This window comes from Anopheles nili, chromosome 3, assembly GCF_943737925.1.
Source record: "Anopheles nili chromosome 3, idAnoNiliSN_F5_01, whole genome shotgun sequence".
Lineage (NCBI taxonomy): Eukaryota > Metazoa > Arthropoda > Insecta > Diptera > Culicidae > Anopheles > Anopheles nili.
Window position 1 is genome coordinate 38,777,924 of NC_071292.1, and position 20,705 is coordinate 38,798,628.

The window sequence follows — 20,705 nt, forward strand, 5'->3', positions numbered from 1 at the left end:
AATTTAGAATCAGAATCCTCTTAGTGCTGTTTTCTATTTAACACGATTGCGCAAAAGCTTTACAAATTAATGCAAGCTCATTGAACACATTGCGCTGTGCATGTTTGTGCTTTTCATAGCACATTTTCTGCGCCTGATGAATGCATAAAATTTAGCGCATACGAATGTTATGCAACTAATTTCTGCCTTCAAAGCTATTTTCTCAAGCCCAAGCTGTTAACGTCGATGTGGCAACGCTCTCTCGTAACAATTATATGATCCACCTAAAGAGATCAACCGAAGCAACCGTATGTCCCACAAATCATTCCGGCCAAGGTTCGGTAAGGCTTTAAGGCGAACTTTTCCCGTCCATGCCTTCGTTCCGGTTGCCTTCGTCACACTCAATCCTTTCGAGGCTGTTTTACGTCAACGCACTCCGCCATCAGGCAATCCTTCAAATCATCCACCAATGGTCGGATTATGGCGCTCCCTAGTCGGTTCGAATTATTCCGTCAAATCATGCCGACACAAGGTCCTGTGTCAAGGCGATACAGAACCGTTCACCTTGCAATGCCAAAACCCACGCCCCGGGCTCGGGAAAGTCACATCCTGATCGGGAACGAGTACCTCGAAGCCTCACAAACAGCTGCTACAATGACGAGACCCCGTTCAAGCACCTCCAAATCCGATGTGCAAAGTTCCGTCTGAACGGAATTTCTATTTGAATAGCATCGGCACCAGCTAACCATCAATCATCCACAATATACAGGACCGTTCCGGTAGCCACGTCAATGCCCCACGGCTTGTTTTCGATGGCAAGTCTATTCCCAGTCGCGCCTTACAGCGTCGCGGATGTCGTTCTTTTTACCCCTGAAAGGTCCTTACGTCAGCACACGGGATTCTGCTTGGGCGGTTGTCACTTCAGAATCCTTCAAGTGTGTTGCTTGCGTTTACGAAAAAAGGCATTAGCTTCATGGCACGATGCTACGAAAATTAACTCCTTCGTGCGCTTTTGCACGCAAACGACAGGTATTAAAGGGAGTACGCTGTGTCCTGGAGCTACATGAAGCTCAACTACTAGAACCACGCTGGTGCTGGTTTTCTGATTGTGTCTTACCGGGATCACCAGATAAAATCGTAATTAACCACTCCTTGCTTCTCTTTTGCGTCGCTTTTTTTTTATTCATTATTGCTGTTTTACAACCTAAATAAATGAAAAACAGGGACGTTTAAAAAATCACCCAAACCTATGATAAAAGATGTCAAAACTTATTCGCATTATAACCTTTCGAGATGGGTGGTAACGAAACAGTGCTTTTCTAACAAAATCTGAGTGGCTGACGAACAACTAGTATTGAAACGAACAACTAGTATTACATGCACGCAGTCGCTTTGTTCCTTCGAAACACCACCAGAGCAACGTGTTTGAACTAGTACCTCGTTTGATCAAAACCAATTACAAAACAGTAATTCATGCTCAAGGGATTGATGCCTTGACCAGGCCATCTACGCAGTTTTCGCTTCGGAGAAACAAAATAAACAATCTCAGCATGTTCAGCCGTGAGTCAATCGAATCCTTTGAAGGAAACCCCATTATCCCTTTGCCATGGTTGCACTAAACGTACATGAAGCCGAAGCAAATCTCCAGGTTTGCATATTGCATCACGGAGACCTACCAACTAGAACTCGGTTGGATTTGAACTTTTTTTCTGGAGCTTTCTTTTCTAGCATTTTCAGAATGCCGCTGCAAAGAACCCGGCATTCTCAACTATACTCTTCAAAATAACAAATCTCATCTCATCGGTCTGGGAATCTTCAGGTCTGGGAAAATGGGAATTAATAAGCTTAAACGTTTCTATCCGATCCAGGCCAATGGTGAACCCTCGACCGACCGAAAGCATGTTGGAACAACGTAAAACAATTCAAACAGCGCCATTGCCTTCCATGAAGACAACATGGGCGCTCTGGATCCTGACAGGCAGACTTTGAAGTGTATCTTCAGTAAATTTAAACAAATTCCGCCGCTTTGAAGTAGGCTCCCTCGAGTGCAGTTAAAGGGATCAAAACGCAACGCCTCACCTCACGCAACCGTCCAATAAACACGACTATCGTCTTGTGTGCTCCTTACCGAGCGATCCTTAAAGGGGCACGAACGCCATCATTCCGTCGCTGAAATCCTTGTGACTTGGCGTGCAAAAAATGTTCGCCTATGCAAGGCGCACATACATTACACCTGACCCACCCACTTGTGAGCTTATCAAGACCGCCATAACATAATATTCATCATAATATCAGCCATCTTGCCATCTGCTGACGTGTCACCATCACCCCTTGGCCTTAACTTATCGATCCCCTCGCATTTGGCGCAACTATGTCAAGCCGCGTCCTTCTCATCTGCCGCTCGAGATCACATCTCAGGACCGCACGCTTCGTGTAAACACATCCTTTAGGTGAACGGGACGGCCGTGTTGTTACCATTGAGCGCCACCACCCGGGCTCCGACCGGGTTCCGTTGCCGGCACCTTTCGGATCTGCTATTTTTACATCCACCCGACAAATAACGAACCGATTATACACAGCACAGCCTCCACCGCATTGGCCTTTTGATACACACTGCTTTTCCTTCCTTTTATGCTCGTGCTCGTGCCGGAACGGCGCTTTCATCATTCTTGGATCTGAATTTATTTTTATTTCCATATTTATTTACGTGTTTGTCATCACCGCCAACGTCACCGTTTGTCGGGGGTTGGTGTCTTTCCCTTATCTGTCCGGTAGCTTCGCTGCTTATGCGGTAACCGAACAGGAACTACTTCAGGTGTTGGTATGTTTCGAAAAAAAAAACACTTTTCCCCATCCGTAAGCCGCTAGCGAAACCACCTTTGAACACCTGGAATGATTGGAACTTTCGGATCTTTGGAACTGATTAATCCAATAAAAAGCGGGCATTCATTAATACGTTCATCCCACTCTCTCCGTCCAGCCCAGCAGGGCCGCCGTTGGAGTGCCGTTCCAGTGCTGGAAATTGTAATGAATTTAATTAAACAGCAAAGCCTCATCCACCATACAGCACTGCCGCGTGCCGCGTTGTCATCTTCGTGTGAAAATTCGAAACGTAGTGTGTGAACAAATTCAATAAAATAACACAACGCGTCTGTTAGTGAATAAAGTTATTCATGTTTAATGATGAGTACATTTAGAGCCTTCAGTCAAACGAGAATCAAATGGTATGTGTAAGTAAATAAGTTAGTTCTGCCTGTGTCGCCCAAGCTCTGCGCTACAAGAGTCACCAATATTCGTTTGCTTGACCATATTTGTTTCCCGCGCGTTCATTGGTACGCTTGCTCTCTGGCATTGTTTGATACTACCTGCGTTTTGCTGTAGAATTACACCCGAACATCTGTTCGGAGTGGTTACTAACATTCTACAAACCTAAGATGGTGTTACGAAAATTATATCATTTTTTACTATTATTATTGTTACGATAAAAGTACAGCTGTAAATAACATGGCAGGCACGAAAGTAGGGAGCATTTGTGATGTAGCACTGGCGTGATCAGGTCCCCTTACCGTCGGTACGGTTGTTTCGAGTACCTTCCCCGATCGTTTTCATTCTTCAGCGACACAAAGTAGCTGTACACCACGATCCACAAGTAAACATAAAACACTGCAAAACAAAACACAATGGTAAGAATGTGCACACAATTTCTTCAGCATCGATAAAGAAAACTCACCGACGGCAAGCAACCCCACGACTATCCATAGCGACCCGGTCAACACGTAACCCTCGATGAAGTGCACCACCGCATTGTAGATCACACTAATCAGCACTCCGATCGCCAGCATCAGACCCAGCACGACCCACGGCATCATGAAAAAGTGATTTTTCTGCAAAAAAATCGATACAGTGAAACAGGAGTGTAAACGTTGATATATGCGATCAAGCGCGATCAAAAACTCACCTTCATCACACCCATGATCATCAGCAGCGAAATCAGGATGGTCATGACGAGATTAAGGGCGTAGATTATTTTTACCACGTTTTGCGGTAACCAGTCCATTAGGATGGTCTTGAAGTCGATCCGCAGAGTGAAGATCATGATGATTGAAATGATCGACAGCAGGATGCCTAGGATGCCAGTTGCAATAGAGCCGCTGCGGAGCGTGTAGCACCGACAGCAAGAACTGACCAACGGTTGCGCCATTGTGACCGCGAAACAAAACCTGTACTCAAACTTTTTTTGAAAGAGAAAGAGTGAAATTAATTTAAACGATGATTAAATTAAACCCATGCAATTAAATTTGTATTCAAACAAGCCACGGCATTTCCGCGAGTCGCCGAGGGACATTTATATCCTATGTGCTTGGATGGGATATTTGCGCTTGCAATAATGAAGTGCTAAAAAATTCATAATACCAATTGGTGCACCCAGGATTTGCCTGGTCGTGCTATCCGTGGGACTAATGTTGCAGCAGCTGAGCAGCTGAGCAGCGAGCGTCGTTCGTGCTGGTTTCCCTAGCATGCTCGTTAAGCCATGCATTTGGGGAGACGTAAGCTACTGTGCTCGCGTTCGAAGGTTACCTGTAAGTGCACAGCGAATCGCGATCTAATTTATTCAGTAGAGCACGAGCTTGTAAAGTCCTTCGGGAAGCTAGAGTAGCGGTTGGTCCAAATTATCTCCAGCTGCACGCAAAATCATGCTTATGTATAACCCCATAAGCACCCTAAACTCCCCGAACGGAAAACATTTTCCATTACAGTCGAATAATTTCAAAATTGTCTTGCAAACTACGGTAGGCAAAAAAATGGCATGCTTATAATGACGAGTTCTATGGTTGAATACCGGAAAGTAGTCATAATGAAGCAGCACTTGACTAAATTAGTACAGCCATCTGAAACTTTTTGCCGCTTTCTTCCACACGCCCTAGCTGCAGCTGACCTACAGAACGGTAGAATGGCGCACCTTTCAGAATGGAACTTTCGATCTGCGCAATCACCGGAGCTCCCCAGCATTCAACGCTGGCCGCACATAAATCGCTCCACGTTTTTCACAGCCTCAGCATCTCGCTCTCCACAGCTCTCCGTGTTATTTGTACATAAATTCCTAGCCTAACTTTGCCATTTTGGAAATGAGCCTCTTTCAGGGACGCCTCATGTCCTGTTGTCATGTTGACATGGCAGCATGTTGACAAACGGTAATTTAAATTATCTAATGATGAGCTTGGAAAAGCTTTGCTCTTGGTCCCGTGTTACATGAACGAGCCGTTGATGAAACAAAAAATAAAATTTACTGTCGTCCTTTCACATGGTTACAGCGACACGAGATTTCCGCCTTCTGCCTTCATTTGGCTGATGACCAAAAACATGCATATGACATCATATCCAGACGAATTTTTCTGCAGGACACGCAGGGGGTATCGTAAATCGATTTATCCAAGGCGCCTTTATTACGTACAAATTCCACCAATCCACCATCGAAAGCCAATATTAACTGGCTTAACGGAAATGAAAGGCGAAACTGGCGGTTTTGGCGGAAGTACAATTAATTTAACATCGTGCGGTTTAACATACCACCGAACACCGTATGAAATGAATATTTTACGACAATCTCGTTGGATTACGCACCAGGGCAATCTACTGGCTATAGAACCGAAGGTCTGTGTAGCTGCCAGCAAAATTTTTGATTAAAGTAACGTTATAAATCTCGCTTCGCAACATATGTTTTGCCGGCATATTGAATGAAAATGCAATCAACAGCATTATCGGTAACTGATTATTAAAATTTGTCATACGATTTTCAAACAATAACAAAGAGACGCAAGGAACAGAGAACGGCTACGCAATTCCGAATTGATATTCACGTTTTTTGTGTTATTCTCTCTTCTTTAGTGGCGCGACAACCGTAATCGACAAAGGACTGCCGAGGATCTTGCCATGTAAAAGCTCTCTTTGACTCGAGATTTCACGTTACCAGATAATGAAGTCCTGTCTCGCTCCGTTAAATTTTGAACCCGAGCTCGTCATGCGTTTGATATTAGTAGTATACAATTATGAAGTAACAAAAACTGATTTCTTCATAGTATGCTATTATAATCATCATCATTATCATCATCCTTAAATATCGCAACAGTTTTGGTGGCCAAGCCATTTTTGTTCATCACGATAGCTCTGATTATATTTTAATGTTCAATTGATGGTATGCTGTTATTTTTGAAATAATATATACTTTCAAGCAGCCGTTAGCACGGTTTTCGTGGATAAATTTAATCAAATTGAAACCACTGCGTTTGGTCCAAGTTCAAATTATAGTCGCTCCCGCCAGGTACCGCGAAACTGAAGGACCAGCTGAGGCGCGCATGTTTTTAATGCGCGAAAGAAATGGGGCAAGCTGTTTTTGGATTGGCCTCCAAGCACCGCGAACGATCTTAGCAGTGAGTCAACGACGGACGCAACCCACTCGCGACGAATATAAACAAAAATTTCAAGATCACTCGTACGGAACGTCGTGTTGGTGCACGCCAAAGGGTGTGAATGATGTGTGTTGTTGATATGGGGCCGCGCACTACCACAACGGACTCGACCTTCTGCCGCACTAGCGACTTACCAACACACGCTTCAGAGAGCGCATTCCTCTTCGCACACCTTCCGTGAACTCGTTCACCACTGCGCGACGAATCTTGGAAACACGCAAGAAATGCGTCATACTTTGCAAGTAGAGATGAGAAAATACATTGACTAAACTCACGAAGGAGCCAACTTGTAATAAAGCAACTATGCATTCCTTATGAGTGCCAGATTTTTTGCAACAATTGTAGCAATACATACTGAGGTACAGTTAAATATCAAAAGGTGCTTAGCTTTAAAGATATTGTTTGTATATTCAGCTCTCCCTTAGCTCGCACAACAACATGAAGTGCACCGAAGGGTTTTCAAAGCATGCACCCAAAAACATAAAATCCATCTGTGCTGGCGGCGGCACCAGTAATGGTGGTCGTGACTGCGAGCAATACTATGGCTCTAAAACTGCCTCGCGTGGAGTCTGCCGAACGGCTGGTAGAAAAATGTGATATTTTGAAACCTCGCTCATGCTTCAATGAACCATCGTGCCGCGAAACCTGAGCAGCGGAACAAGAATTTTACGGATGCGCATTTTTTCTTAGCTTCCGTTCCGTTTCTTCTGTTGCGCGTGAGCTAAAAATAAAAGATGATCGCAGCGTACACGACTGCATATGGTTGCGATCGCAGACACATCTCGTTCGGTTCACCAAAGTCATTCGTTACATTTAATCAGAACCGTTTTGGGTAGTTTCACTTCTCGCTTATCAACATCCGACGGATTTGAATAGAACAAACGGCAGCCAAAGATTTATCAATCTCCGTCTCTATCTTTCTTTTTCATCTTCTATTTTTTCTCGCTCAACCGCTTACACTCGCACTCACACGCTCATCAAACTGTGTCACAACAGCGCGATGCACCAGCCTCTGCGTTGATAGACTGGTCGACTTATTGACCTAGTTTTTTTATTTGGAAAGCCTAGGACACATGATGGGCACGGTGTGACACTTACTCGTTTTGCAAACCGCAGCAAATAACAAGAGCACTCCCGGAGACGCGCAACCGGAACAACACTACCGCAGAACTTTCCAGGAAAATTTGGGTTTGTTTTAAGACAACGAATTCGTACTCCGTTGCCGGAATAAACAGCTTCCGAACGCTCCCAACAACCGTGTGCAACTACTACAGATCAGCGCGAAACCGATGAGTTGCTCTCAGCGCAATCGATTCGCGCGCGTAGCTTATGTCACCCTGCGGTTTGCGCGTGCTAACCGCGAACGCCTCGCACTTCATACTCGTTCTTAGCAGTAGGCGGCCCGGCTCCTACTCTGGTTGTGTTGGTAACGCATGAATGAAATGAGCCTCTTGCGGTGAAATGGTGTAACGCTGCGTAACGTATGCCACCCTTCGCACATGTGGCGTTGGCGGCGCCGAGGATTGGCCAATCTTGGCTTTAAATCTGCTCTCGCAATGAGAAAGAGAAGCAGAGAGATAGAAAGAGAGAGAGAGAGAGAATGTAAGAAAGAAAAGAAAAAACGACTCTAAGCAGAGTAATGATATGACTTAAGAATCGATTGGTGCGTAGGAGGCTATGTTTTTATTTATTACTGTACGATGAATATCCATGTAGGCGTGAGCTAACCACCCGATCATCCGTGCTCACCATAGTGGAAGTGTAGGTTTGCATTGAACTTCGAATATATGTACCTAGACTAGGGCAGCCGTTTGAAAAATGGAAAATAATTTAAATTTATTCGTAGAATATATTCATGAGTAAAACAAGTATTATAAACATATGATTTTGCTTTCACTGCGAACGCCATGTTTCTCGTTTAGGTATCAAGCCGCAGTAAACAAACATGATTAAATATTTATAATGAAACAAAACAGAATTATTATTTGCAATACATGTACTGGGCGCCTCCATTGCATTTCTGCAAATGCTGGTTGATTGTTGCTTTAATTTGCCAATATAAACTGTTCCAAACAACAATTTACAATATGCATACGTTTGCGAGCATTTTGCTCCCAATTTCGTTGAAATTATCCATTGGTCAGTTTGTCAACATTCAAAATTTTCTTGAAATGATCCAATGGTTAAAACCAACCGTTCTGGTAACAACAGCGGTAATGATGATGTTGACTACGAGAGAAGAAGATAAGTCTTCCTACTTTTTCGTACATATGGTTGAGCAAGGCATTGCCTATAATTTGATAACATAAATTTAAAGATTATTTAAGAGTGTAAGAATATTCGCCAAACTCAACCTACTAGTAAATGCTAAATTATCTGATATGGCCTTTTAAAATGACCCATTTCTCTCAGGACGTATGATAACCACACACACTCAACAATATCCCATTTTTTGCTTCATTGTTTTTGATTTAATTTTGATACAGTTTATTTTTATACTTGATACAGCTAAAAATTACTAAAATTTCTTAGCATCATTAACATATATGCTATGTTAACGACAATGTCTCTAAAGGCATCAATGAATATTTACCATGAACGAAAATTTAATTATCATTCGAAAACGAGCCCAATTACCATTGCATGGCATAATTTGCTTTCGTGAAAACAGCTTTCACAGCAATTCATTCAATTATGCGCACAAGAGTATAAGGTTCACGTCGCACGATTTGCAATACTTTCAGAATTGGCATCCTTCTCAGCATTTGCATTGCTCAGTTGCTTAACGTACTACAGACATTACTGGGGAAATCGATCAATTCGTTTGACGTGGTAAGATATAACTAGATTGTGGACAAGATTGTCGCACCATAATGGTCTTTCAAAACGGAGATTTGAAATGGTGATTAATGTTGAATCGTATATGCTGCTTATCATCCACGTTGACACAATTTAAATGTAATGATAATAATAACGATAATATGTTCATAAAATCGCCTCATTTCTCTTCCACAACAATAACAGCTTATCAACAAAATGAAGAGGTTGTAATTACAAACTCAACAGTTTCGATTGCGTTTGAGTCTCTCTTTTATCGTTAGATCGCGTTATTGAATCAAATTACATACTGATTCCCCGTATCGTAAAACTGATCACAATCCAATCAATTGCAGATTCACTGCCCATCTTGAAGCACACTGGAAATTGCTGTTTGCAGGGGGCATGTAAATGTTAAAAACTCATCCACGTCCACCAACCGGCCACGTATCGAGCGACAAGGACGCTTCGACATTAATTATGAAGCTATTATATCGTACTGTCACGTGCAATCTCACGTTCGAGTGAACCGAACGCAGTTTCCCGTGCGGGGAGTTATGTTTTTATTTCCCTTTTTGCGATCGGAAAACAATACCCATGCATCACACGGTGCATCCGGTGCAATAAAAAGGGCAGCCCGATTGTGTGCTCGCGCCAGGACTGTCGTTCGACCCGACGCTACACCGAGCAGAGACACGATCAGAGCGAAAGCACAGAGACGAAACCCTCCAGCAGTATTGTGTCTTTTTAAGTAAAAACTATTAGATTGTAGTACTGCGCAGTGGGTAGCATATTTATCTTTCCGTATCATTGGTTCCGCAACGTCCATTCCACTTCGAGTCGTATCAGATTGCGCTAAAGCTTGCGCGTTTCTAGCAGGATCATCTTGGGTATCTCGTCAAGGAGGAAAAAATGCGACCAGGCCAGCGTGTCGAATAAGGCTGATAGACGATGGTGACGTTTCAAATGCGAACAAATCATTCGATGCAACAGCGCACAGCAGCAAATAGGTCGACAGGTTCTGCTGAAACTCCGCTTGTTGTGGCGTAGTTTTGCTGACAAACAAATTGATACAATATTTTCATACGCTTCTCCTAGAACCTGGTAACACCACGCCGGTTACAAAGTGTCGCATCCGGTCGCAAAAGTTATCCCGAGGGAGGCCGCACACCGGAACCAGTAATCGGAGTCGTGTCGGTGGTGCTGGAAAACTTTTAATTAACCACTTAACAACTCCCTGGGATGTTGCAAAATACCTCCTCTGCAGGCGAGCGCGTCCAAGGACAACAACACCGTTGGGCGTTGAAGCGTTTATCATAGCCCGGATTCGACGAAAAACGATGGCTTTTGAATGCAAGTGGGAAATTAATTCGCACACCGGTCCGGGATGTTGCGCAGCGTAGAAGTTTTTCCGGCGAGCGAGCCCAAAGGACACGATGGCACGATGCCATGGCCCGTCGAGCTGTCGCCGTGCCACTGACTTAATAATGCTCATTCAATCCTTGCAATCGGACACCCACTTCGAGTGCAACGCGTACCGGTTCAAAGGGCTCTCCACTGCAAATGCTAATTAACAATTAGTCGCCGACCAAATCGTTCAGTTGTAAAAACTGAACCCGAGACGGCAGCATCTGCCGTCCCAGTTCCGGTGGCACTCCGATGCCACGGCAATGCCATATCGAGCGTCCATTTTCCACTTGCTAAAGCGTAAACTGTTAATTAATACCCACACGGACACCGGGCACCAGGAACCGACCGAGTTGGTCGGTTTTCAGCTGCATCCGATGGGTGAGTGGAATCGATGCGTGGCATCTCGAGAGGGGCCGGTGTTCGAAACCGAAAATGCATGCGTCCTATCGACGGGGGGCAGCAACCAGTAGCAGTTGATCAACGCTGCCATTTAGCCAAGGTGCACGGAAGCAATAAGACCCGAACAAAGCTTAACGCTCAAACGAGTGTAGGCAATATCCGAGCCACAAGTTATGCACAACCCGATGAGTTACTTGGCAATTTGAGCACACACCCATTACGGAGAATGCCCGGTCGCTGCAATTTGCCAATTAGGTTGTTTCGTGTGATGCATCACCATCAACATGCCTTCGATGTTTCATTGCAAATATAACAAAGAAACGACCACATATCTGGAGACTTTGATTTGATTGTTTTGCGTAAATTGGATTTTCACAGGAAACTAATATGACATTGCTTCAAAATGTCCCGTCCATTGCATTCGTTGCATATGTAAGTTTTTACTCAAGAGTAGATAATAAATTAAAAATCTCCCTTGTCGGAACGCTCGTTATGTCGAGCAGCAATCTCCAGTGTGCTTCAAGATGGACATTGAATCTGCAACCGATTGTATATTGATAAGTTTCGCGACACGGGGAATCAGTATGTAATTTGATTCAATAACGCGATGGAACGGTAAACGAGGGGCTCAAACGCAATCGAAACTGCTAAAAGCTGCTTTTGATAGTGAACTTACACAATCTGGCGAAAATCTACAACATTTAACCGAAGGCAAAAATAAAGAAACTATGTTGACTCATGAGGTGGAATGAAAAACTTACAAGCTTTTGTGCCATGTCGATTTTTTTCCAGCTCGTGTCACTAGTTTGTTATTGCGTTTTAATAATCTGCGCTTTTTCTATGTAAGTGGGAGTCTCAACGTACTTTAAGTGTCTAGGAATGTGCTCTCTTGGTGCAAGTCATTCATGAAAATCATTGAACGAACAATTAAAAAAACAAGAAAAACATGCGCTCTTGTGTACTCTCGAATTAAAAAATGGACCTTTTAACGGGCAAAATTGCACTGCAGCTTGTGTTGCATGTTGAAAGTGCACTTTGCGCAGTGTAGTGAAAAAATTCACAATTCACAACAAAATTTCTCCGCCGAGCACCGGCAACGAGAATCAACACTCGAATGGTTTAAAACGTGTGCTCGAATGCTCGTTACTTCCACTGGTTGGCAGTCGAGCGTTGAACGATTCCACGCTTCTAAATACTTATTATGGTATTATGGACTCACCGGTTCGGCATCAGGTCGACGGAATTCGGATTCGACAGCGTACTATAACCCAGGAAAATGAATCAAAACCCCAGTACAGTCCAGACTTGTGGGCTCCGGCATGCAGATGCACCAGCATCGTACAAAACGAATGCAACCGATGTGGCAGAATGCAGCGATGTCATCGGCAGCGCATGGCATCGAAGCCATCAAACGGAGTTCCGCCTGCTGTAACGAGCTCATGGGCCACCGAACAGGCAAAGGGTTTGGTGGGCTGACCCTTTCACGGCAGCATACTTGTGTTTATAGGAAAATTATTAATCCATTTCATTGAATCGATGACGCCTGACACTGGCATCGACGACGGTACCGATCGCTTTCCGCCTTCAACCGTTGTTGCACTGAAAAGTGCATCCTCTGACATCAAGAATGCTAAAGGATACCCGTCCCCACTGTCGTTTGCAGTGTGCAGTTGCCAATTTTCGAGCAATCATGGAATCGAACCAGCGCATTCTGCCTGGATGCAGGCGATGCAGGCGATCGGTGCTCGACTTTGCTTTCATGCTTGCTTGTTGCTAAATCAGTGCTGCTACCGAACTCGATAGATGATGCCCGACTTAGCGCTTAATATGCTGCAAGACATTCGAGGGTTAAGCGAACAGTTGCTTGGTCCTTTTTGTATTGCGAACCAAAACGAATTATTTCCACATGTAAGCATTCTGAGCGCAATGATTATTCATTTGGTTGCTCAGTGAACAAATGGTACGCATGTCCTGAACACAATATTCGTGGACTGCAAACATAATCAGTTGGAACTGCATACCGGCTTCGCCAAAAGAATGGTTCGTTTGCAAAAAGAATATGATAATGACGGCTGAGGCTTATCATGTAGGAAAATGCAACAAGTACTCAAGTAACATTGAGATTCTCCATCACACGCCCAATCGGTCGGCGTGCTGGAGCATGTCACCCTTCAAACGATATCTATTGCTATGCCAAACTCAATTACCAATCCACCCGGCGGTACCGGATCGAGGTGGCTCCGGAATTGGGTCGATCTGGCGCTAAAAGGTGCATTACTTTATTGCTGCACTCGATGCATTGGACGTAAATGACGCCACACGGGCCTTCTATGCATGCGCACCCAGACGCGCAGCATATTTCGCATACATAAAAGACTACCGTTGACATCGTTTCATCGAGCGCTAGGACGATGTTTCACAAAATATGAGCCACTCCGAACGAACCCCACCCGGTGGTCGATGTCGTACGTCGTATGTCGTTTTTATCCACCCGTGTACTACGAACACTTGTGCACTCTACACGTGCCATTGTAATGCGCCTCTCGCCCAATCGGTGAAGGGGTCCCGGTGCAATTTGTCACATTGACAACCACCGCACGGAACAATAAACCTTAATTAACGATTACAAAGCAAGCGCCACCTTCGGTGCTGAACCGCTTTAGCCAATCGCGTAATTACGTTTTCCCACCGCCGGTAGCTTCCGTTTGTGATCGTGATCCCTGCATCCGGCATTAATGCCGCCGGTTGATGGAAATTTAAGGGAAAAAATTGCGATGAAACGTTGTTTCTATCCAGTCAAAACAATTGTGAAACCATCACAAGATGAGCTGTAATCTGTTGCCGATGGAAGCTGCCGCCGTAACGGTAAGAGATCGAAAACTTCATCTCGGAACAAAGCAAATTCCCGCAACCACACCAAAAGCAATAATAAAACACACAAGAGCAAAAAAAATAATAATACCAAACTAATAGAAACGAACCCTCCGGTGCCCTTTGCGTAGCATAAATCGCGGGTGCGATGCTTACAGCGTTACAATCCGATTGCATATCGACGGAGAGAGCCGTTTTTCGAACTCGCATCATCACTGCGTTATTGGGAGCGTTGTACAAACTTAGGCGAAAATCGAAAGCGATTCCTGAGCTGGGCTAATCCGGTCCATGAAGTGCAATCGGTGAGAAACAGCAAGAAAATTGAAAATGATTCTACATCGGCTGTCCAACCAGGGGTACATTTCTATCAACAGACAAAGCAGGAGGCGGAGGAGCTTTTGCCATTACGTTAAAATATATCCGCCCAGTAAAATCAAACAAACAGTGCAGCAGCATCAGAATGCTTCGTACAGGTAACTCATTTATATCTATATCCATACAATGTGAAAGAAACTGAATAAAAATAAACATGAACGATACGATTATCGAAGGCATTAAATTTGGTACAGTTTTTTTCTACAGAAGATTTCATATTTAACATACAGTGCATTCTATTAGCTTTCTCTCTAGACAAACGAGAAATGAAGGTAACAGCAATAAAAAGGATATTTTTTGTCAGTGGCTTGCATAACCCTTAGAAAATAAATATCAAAGCTTTCTCATCCACGCGGTATGTGGCAAATTTGGGTTGTTTTCAGATTGTGCAATGATATGCATACTCTTGTTCGTTTGCTTGTTTATGTAGTTCATAAGCACACAGCATTATCGTAGTTTGATTCACTCTATTCTATGGGATTATCACTCGTCTTACTTACTGAAATTGTTCAGGAAATTAGCAAAACAATCGAAACGAAATGTAAACTATCCTTATTATTTTCTACTGTATTTCGTGTTACATTTAGCTTTTACTTTTTCTTCGACATAGATTTTACAACAGTATCCGACACATCAAAGCAATGAATCAATTCGCGTCCTAAGGGCTGGTTCTATTCAAAGGATTTCTCAAGTTCAAACCCTCTCTCTCGGAATCAGTGATGTTTTCATCATTTATCGTTACTCTTACAGCTGTTGATAAGCCGTTCATCGTACTGCTCCCTTTTTCGGCTTACAATTATTTTCAAAATTATCATCGTGAGCTCTTAAGCCCGGTGATACCGTCGGTTTCACACACATTAACAGTAGGAAATTGGGACACCGAAATTGTGAGGCACTGTTGAAAATGAAAATCCTATGGTGGGCCCGTTTCTGTGTTTCAAGGCAGAACAAGATAAGATGGTGTATTTTAAATGAACAAACAAATTTTAGCTGCGTGTTGTTACCCATTCCTGCGACAAACGAGCCTGCTCGTTTACAACTGGCAGTGCGGGTGGGGAAAATCAATTTTATCTGATATCCCGTCAAATGATCTAACAATCTGACCTAACTGCCTCGTCCCCCCTACACTGTCTGTTTGATCCAAGAGTCGAAGCGCCACGTAGTGAATGTAAGAAGGCACATTACTTCGTTTCATGTATGCCACGTCGCTAGTTTCCCAGTCGGCGGTATTGTTTTTCATCGTTATCTCTCGCCTTTGCCATTTGCTACCCAGTTGCCATGGTAACCGAGCCACCCTACCCAGGAGTTTTCGCGACGCGCAAAGTGCTTCTACTCACGACATCGAGCTAAGAGAGCGGTAAACAGAGCAACGAGCATCAATTGCTGGCAATTAGGCTGCCGAATTCGCTGTACCGAATTTTCAACATTCTTTTGGCACATTGTTAACGGTGGAACACCTGCGAGACATAATTTACGTCGTTTGTATGGGGGTGAGGAATGGGCAAACGTCTCGTTAGGCGGTATCGCTCCGACGTTTTGTTGACGGTTGAACCTTTGCTCGGTCGCAAATTAAAACTTTTATAACAGTCCAAACTTCATTTAAAGCGTCTCACATTATTTACGAAGATGCAAAGGGTATAAAGATGCAAAAAAACGCAACTAAAAGTTAAGAAATTTATCTCTTTAGATGACTTCGTTAATTTTAGCATTCGTTAAAGCTAGTAAAAATAACTTCCATCTGTTTTCCAGTTTTAAAATCTGAAAACATACGTAACAGAAAAGGCTGAAAATGAAAAAGTTTTCGCTTCATTTTATTGTCCAATTGTTTTTTTTTTAATTTTATTTTATTATCCTTTTGTTTACACTAATGGTTTACACTAATGACAAACTTAAGAAACAAGGTTTCGTAAGTTTACTCCGTCTCTTATTGAGTGCCAGGGGCCCTCAAGAAGTACTCAAGTACTCAAAGTGCCAGGGGCTATAAATACGACTAACGGATGAATAAATCACCCTACACCTTTAAGTTCAAGATTGACCGACACAATTCAAGTTAATTACCAAAAAACACATGCGAAATCCGAAAGTTCGTACACCTTTGTATTTATACTAATGACAAACTAAAGAAACAAGGTTTAGTTAAGCTCACTCCTTCACTTAGTGAGTGCCAGAGTACTCAAGCAATGAAAGTGACAGTGGCTATAAATACCACTGACTTTTGAATAAATCACTCTCTTTCTTTAAATCAAAAGGCTGACCGACACGATTCAAGGTAATTACTAAAAAACACATCCGAAATCCGTAAGTTCGTACACCTCGTCTTATAAATAACTGTAAAACATATCCTGAAGAAAAGCACAATTGTAATCCCAAAGTCATAGAATTTTTTTCAGCCTGAATTAATTTAATGAAACAACTACTGGATGGAATACTCAACATGGTTAACATAACAAGGCTATTACTCAGCACTGCATCAATCGTTTAAATGTGGTTAATTAATTCGAAAAAAAGGCTCAGCTGAAGATTATTGAACTACAACAAATGTGTACGAAACATCGGAAATTCTTCTGATACGACTCATACGCTGTGCAGTAGTCACTGGTATGCTTTATGCTCGCACGATTCCAAAGCTCAGTATGCTACTGTGTACTACAAACAGCCTTTGAAAGCTATCACACGTTACCATACACCGGTAATAAATGGTAATTGCGGTTTGCGGTTGCAGTATGAACCTACTCCGGTCACCGAAATGGAAACAATTTCAATACTGAATGGAAAAGCCCTGGTCAACACTGTTTCGGGATACTAGTTGTGTTCGGTGACTTGTTGGTTCACATTAGGCTGCGTATTGTCCATAACTACAGATCAAGTACTGTTTACACCAATGGCAAGGCAAACGATGCTTCGTATACTTTATACGCCGTCACTTAGTGAGTGCCAGGGACCCTTAAACTACGGCGCTCAATTACTCACCTTGCTAGGGGGCTATAAATACGACTGGCGAATAAATAAATCTCTCTCTTCTTTGAATTCAAAAAGCCAACCGACACGACTTCAGATAACTAACCATAAATCATCCGGAGCCCGTAAATTCGTACAAGTACTTAAAACAGAAAGGCCTTACACATCTGCAACATCGCACTCATTTACAGCAGCATGGGAAAATTATATTTAGCAAATCACCAAAATAAATTATATTTCTACGAGGTTCTTTTCACATAAAAATAAAAAAATTCAATACAGAACTACTTACAAAACATAACGACAAATTCGTTGCATTCATACATCCTGCAGCGCTTTTTGTTGCGCCCACTTTATGAGATCGAACACTGTCTTCAATTCAATGAAGGCTGTTTTGCTTTTGTTCCTACTGGTGTACTGTTGTACGATTCAAACAGTTACTTCGTTGTGTATGGAGTAAAACTGTCGTAAAAAAAGTTTTCCATGAGTAAAATAACATTCTTTCGTTTGTACACCATGAGCCCGTTCCACTCGCTTTGTTCGATAATTGCTTACGATGCGCTGCTCAGACGGGTTCATCTTCTCGGAACGAGATGGAAATCTCCTCCGGTGTGAGAATACTGGCGACTTGTTGGCTTTGCGAAACGCTAACTACGGTGTTTCTGCAGTGCCCAAAAGGAAAGGATTAGTGTATGTGAGTCTCCTTTTCCCAAAACACCGCAATGGCGGACGCAGCGAAGCATATTTTGCGTTTCGGTGTCCTGCAACACCGGGAAAGAAAGCCATATTCAATTGTACCCACTTTTCCACCAACTCGATCCTTACTCCGTTTATCTTTCTTACTCTCTATCTATCTATCTATCTCTCTCTTTATGTCTTTCTGTTTATCTCTCTCTCTCTCTGCCTCTATCTCTCTTTGTTTCTCTTGTTCTCGTTTTCTATTTACTTCCTTTTTATCTATTTTTCTCCATCATATATGTCTGCATCTTTCTCTTCTTCCGTATCGTTGAACAACAAACGGCGGTCTTGCGGCATATAAATCTTCAAGTATTCGGACTGATTTTGTAATGCTCCATTTACGGAACATTGTCCTTTTGGATGCTGGCCAAGCTCGTCGTCGCCGCAAATGCTGAGCGCGGGGTCCGGTTCTTCGTATCGCCACGGTCATTTCTTCTAACCCATGGACGAGAATGAAGAAATTTATACGATTTATTTTCTACACCTGCACCAAAATGCTGAAGTGAGAGTTTCAAAGGAATGTGAAACACAACTAAAGAACCGGAAACAAACATTAGCTGAGTCAAATTTGTACTCGGCGAAATAGCTAGTTTATTTGCACGTGTTTAAAATTGACAAACATAAATTTTTTAAAAACAACCTTTATTATTTTTATATAATATTAACACACTGCTTGTTCAGGTTTTACGGGCAAAACATAGGCTGACTTTTATAATAATTAATATGAAATTATACGTACTTTTATGTATTGTATTTCGCTATAAACTTATTGTTGCGTAATATAAATAATAATAATTCTTAATTAACAGAAAAACTGTTAACCCAAAAATAATAAAAATAAGTTTGAAAAAATTATGATTAATGTTTGCGACTAGCTCTTATCACCAAACATAATTTTGACGGTACCAGATGAAGCATATGGATCCTATTTTGCGATCAACGCCAATTGTGGTCATGATTGACGCGTAAGCGCTTACTAGAGGGAAAGGGCAACTAAGATACATGCATACTGTAAGCATCATCAATAATCGATATTTTTGAAGGTACGATCCATTTAGTTCGATTGTAAGTATTAGTTTCGCACTGGACGATATTTTTCGATGCGAAAAATAAATTGTTTAGCGAATTTACGGCATTAGCGAATTGCATGTCAGACGAATCATTCCTATCGGTCTGTTTATTTCTTACTTGATTGTTCGTCTTACTTGATTTTTATTTTAAAGTTGGGATGCCAACGACACATGATTTTCCCAAGTGGTCACCCACCTAAATACTAACCAAGCTCGATGTTGCTTAACTTCGGTGATCGGACGAGAACCGATGTTTTCAACATGGTATGGTCGTTGCCTCGTCTCACTTGATTTGCACTGTAGTAATGGTAATCGTGTTCTTATAATATTGTTATATTAATTAATGAAACCATTTTTAAACTAATTTTATGCAATATACGATGTGATAAAAAAAAAACGCCCTGTCATCCTTTTTCTTCCTTTATTCCATTTCCATTCAATCACTAGTTTTGCATGGCCTCTGTCTATTGTCTTATCGTCTAAGGCTCACGTAAAGCCTCCCGTATAATTGAGTGTATCTCTCTTGTAGACGTATGGTAATGGACATATTCAGACACTGCACACTAGATAAACCGTGCAGACGAGTTTGATAGAATATTGACTGCTGCTGACAAAGGTATTAAAGTGTCATTAAAGCAGCTCAGTGTACGGATATTCTTTCCGGTTTTTTTTGCTCTAACACGATGGCAAAAAATTCGCCGCATTGTTGCGTAGTCGCATATCCTTTGATAAGTATTAACGGAAATGATTAAATGAAATGGCGGATTCGTGGTCAAGAAAACCAACGATAGTGTTGTTTTGTGAAATAACTACTAAAATACCAGTGTGATCATTTTAGTGAAAGGCCCAGAACGGAACTATAAAACGAACGGTTTGGTTTAACGTTTGTGTGTTGCCCACGTGCCTCGTGCCTCGTATGGTAATTGAAATGCCCTAAAAGATGGCGAAAGTAATTGATTATTTACAATACAGGTAAATGAAGAACGAATAAATCGATCCGGTGAGTCCTTTCTTACAACATTGCTATTAGCTACCGTTTTGTGCGTCACACCTCTGCTAAGCATCAGTTTTAGTTAGTAGGCATTCCAATTTCTGGCCTGAATTTCCAAAATTTAGTATAGCGTGTGATCACGGTAAACACATTATGCCGAAAATGAAGGATATTTTGTCAGATTGCATTCATCTGGTGAGAGGTTTACAGATAAGTCGGTACCTGTTCACTTTAGCTGATATTATAATATAATAATATGTTATATAATAAAGATAATATGAAATGTCATATATATTACATATATATATATATATATATATATATATATATATATATATATATATATATATATATATATATATATATATATATATATATATATATATATATATATATATATATATATATATACATATATATATATATATATATATATATATATATATATATATATATATATATATATATATATATATATAGATATATAATGTAGTATATATCTATTTTATATATTATAACGTCGGAACCTTTTTTTTCATAGTAATATTTTCAAATTGTATATCATTTATTACATGTTATGTATAATATATGTATATTTCGTTGAATTGTAAATTTTAGGCCTGGATGGTC

The 20,705-nt window shown here is 41.8% G+C and overlaps 1 protein-coding gene and 1 pseudogene across 1 annotated transcript; both read right to left on the reverse strand.

Annotated features, from left to right (window-relative positions):
• Window positions 1-3,157: 3,157 nt before the first annotated feature.
• On the reverse strand, window positions 3,158-7,819 carry LOC128724806 (uncharacterized). Its single transcript, XM_053818527.1, has 4 exons — window positions 7,545-7,819; window positions 3,938-4,210; window positions 3,710-3,863; window positions 3,158-3,642 (listed from the first exon to the last, which is right to left on the reverse strand). Exons 2-4 carry the CDS (start codon window positions 4,178-4,180, stop codon window positions 3,542-3,544), a joined length of 498 nt encoding a protein of 165 aa, XP_053674502.1. The 5' UTR covers window positions 4,181-4,210; window positions 7,545-7,819; the 3' UTR covers window positions 3,158-3,541.
• An 11,424-nt stretch (window positions 7,820-19,243) lies between these two features.
• Window positions 19,244-19,362, reverse strand: LOC128728042 (5S ribosomal RNA; annotated as a pseudogene).
• Between the last annotated feature and the right edge of the window lie 1,343 nt (window positions 19,363-20,705).

Coding starts and splice junctions, on each gene's coding strand:
- LOC128724806 (XM_053818527.1), bottom strand. CDS start 4,180: ATGGCGCAACCGTTGGTCAGTTCTTGCTGTCGGTGCTACACGCTCCGC. Junction 3,864..3,937: donor TGATCATGGGTGTGATGAAG/GTGAGTTTTTGA, acceptor ATTTTTTTGCAG/AAAAATCACTTTTTCATGAT. Junction 3,643..3,709: donor CGTGGGGTTGCTTGCCGTCG/GTGAGTTTTCTT, acceptor TTTGTTTTGCAG/TGTTTTATGTTTACTTGTGG.